The 1,983-nt window shown below is 40.6% G+C and overlaps 1 protein-coding gene across 1 annotated transcript; it reads left to right on the plus strand.

Moving 5' to 3' along the window:
• Positions 1–6: 6 nt before the first annotated feature.
• Positions 7–1,382, plus strand: LOC110444813. Its single transcript, XM_021489170.1, has one exon. It carries the CDS (start codon positions 22–24, stop codon positions 1,063–1,065), a length of 1,044 nt encoding a protein of 347 aa, XP_021344845.1. The 5' UTR covers positions 7–21; the 3' UTR covers positions 1,066–1,382.
• Positions 1,383–1,983: the final 601 nt, after the last annotated feature.

Here is a 1,983-nt window from a genome sequence, read left to right on the forward strand (position 1 = left end):
AATTCCTTTGGTCTTGGTGATATGTTCACGACACAGATTTACACATATGAGCAAAACCCATCATGCTCCTTAGCAAGCCCTAACTGTGGATCGTTGTACCTAAGCTGTGATCTTTCTCAAGGTATCGCACAGTGTATGCCAGCGGCGACGGAAGTAAGCAATGCCGCTCCAGTGCAGCCACCACAAGCAGGTTTTGGAGACCAAAATCCATTTGGAGCCACTGGGCCGAATCAGTTTGGACCAGCGCCAAATACAGGGATGGGGATTGGAGGAGGCTTTGGACCGCCAATGCCGATGTTTGGTCGCCGGAAGCGACAAGCGGATAGGAAGAATATCGCTCAGGCCAAGAAAGTATTGCGGGAAAATGCGAGGAACATGGCTGTTCAAAAAGGAACCCACACCTGTACCGGTACCTGGCTATCGTTTTCCAGTCAGAATACTTTCGAAGTTGATGGTGTCAGTGATACCCGGAACTGGGTGTTTATTCCGGTAAAAATCATCAGTAAGCGTTCACCGGAACATAGGAAATTTCAAGCTTTCCCTATATTTGACGGAAGAGCATCCCGTGATTATGACATATATGACCCTGAAGCTTACCCAGAAATAAGTCCATACTTTTCAGAGCAAGTCATGCCATTATCGACTATATGCAATTCACGCGCCACCGATAGGACTGTTGGAAGAGTTCATGTTAGGTCCAATGGACTGAATTACCATGGTAACTACGAGGAATACACTGTCGTAGATCTTCGCCAAGCGTTCTCGGAATCGTCGACCTACATCGCCCTGAAGGATCCGGAAGACGACATGTCGGAGGTAATACTGACGGCGTACGACTCGTGTGGGCGTCGTTGTAAACCCTACTGCCGAAGTAGCGACCCAAAACGCCCGGGCTATCACAGCTGTTCCGGAGCCTTGAGGGTCACCAAAGGCACACCCTGGATGTACGGCAAAAATTACGGAGACGCAGTGCGCATGTCATGGAATATACAAAGTCTTACTGATATTCCAGAACTAAAAGCTGATTATTACTTCATCCAGTTTTACTGTGACCACACCGACTGATGCCTGTCCTACAAAATCATTCTCAGACCTGTCAATTCCTGTTGGTATCATAGTTTTAGTGTTAGGCAATGGAAGGAATTCTGAGGATAACAAGATAAGATTGATTAGGTATGATATATAGATATCATATGTTATTTAATTTTCAAATTAACCTACAAATTATCTTATGAACGCTGATTTCTTGTAAAACAATAATTTTTACACATTATGTATATTTCAATTAATAGAAATCATTAGGCCTAATTTAACATAGATGCTTGACCTACAAAGATTGAGCGGCGCTCTTGTGAAATATAAGCTGGAGTACTTGTAAACTGTATCAGTCGTTATTTGTTTGTTTTATTGTTATATCATGAATTATATCATTGTTTATTTTCATCTATGTTTCGTTTTTTTTGTCCAAAGATAAAGTGGTGATATAGGAAAATACCTACACCCCTAATGATCTTAGCTAATTATATATATATGATAAAGCTGTTAATTTCAGTTTAAACAATGATAAAAATCACATTAGTAATATAACAAATAATCAGTCATGCAATCAAATCAATGTTTTGTAACTTAAAATTAAATGATTCTAAAAAACAGATATGACTATGATACACCCCGGACACCCGTACCCGTCTATGACAATGGCAGGATTTGCTACCTGTGTTCGTTAGACTTGAGCTTCTTGATTACATACTTTGTTACCTTAACTGGTTAGAGTATCACAATTACAGACTTGAGTAACCTTGACTTGGCTATATCAATGACAGACTTGAGTTACTTATACTCGTAAACAGGTTTGAGTTACTTATTCTCATAAGATACTCTGACACGCTCGAGTTACCTGTACTCGTATATGACAATGGCAGACTTTAGTTACTCGTATATCACAATGACAGACTGGCGTTACTCGTATATCACCATGACAGA

This window comes from Mizuhopecten yessoensis, unplaced genomic scaffold, assembly GCF_002113885.1.
Source record: "Mizuhopecten yessoensis strain PY_sf001 unplaced genomic scaffold, ASM211388v2 hete_36177092, whole genome shotgun sequence".
NCBI lineage: Eukaryota > Metazoa > Mollusca > Bivalvia > Pectinida > Pectinidae > Mizuhopecten > Mizuhopecten yessoensis.

Bases quoted from the DNA above. Each gene is read 5' to 3' on its own strand.
- LOC110444813 (XM_021489170.1), top strand. From the start codon at position 22: ATGTTCACGACACAGATTTACACATATGAGCAAAACCCATCATGCTCC.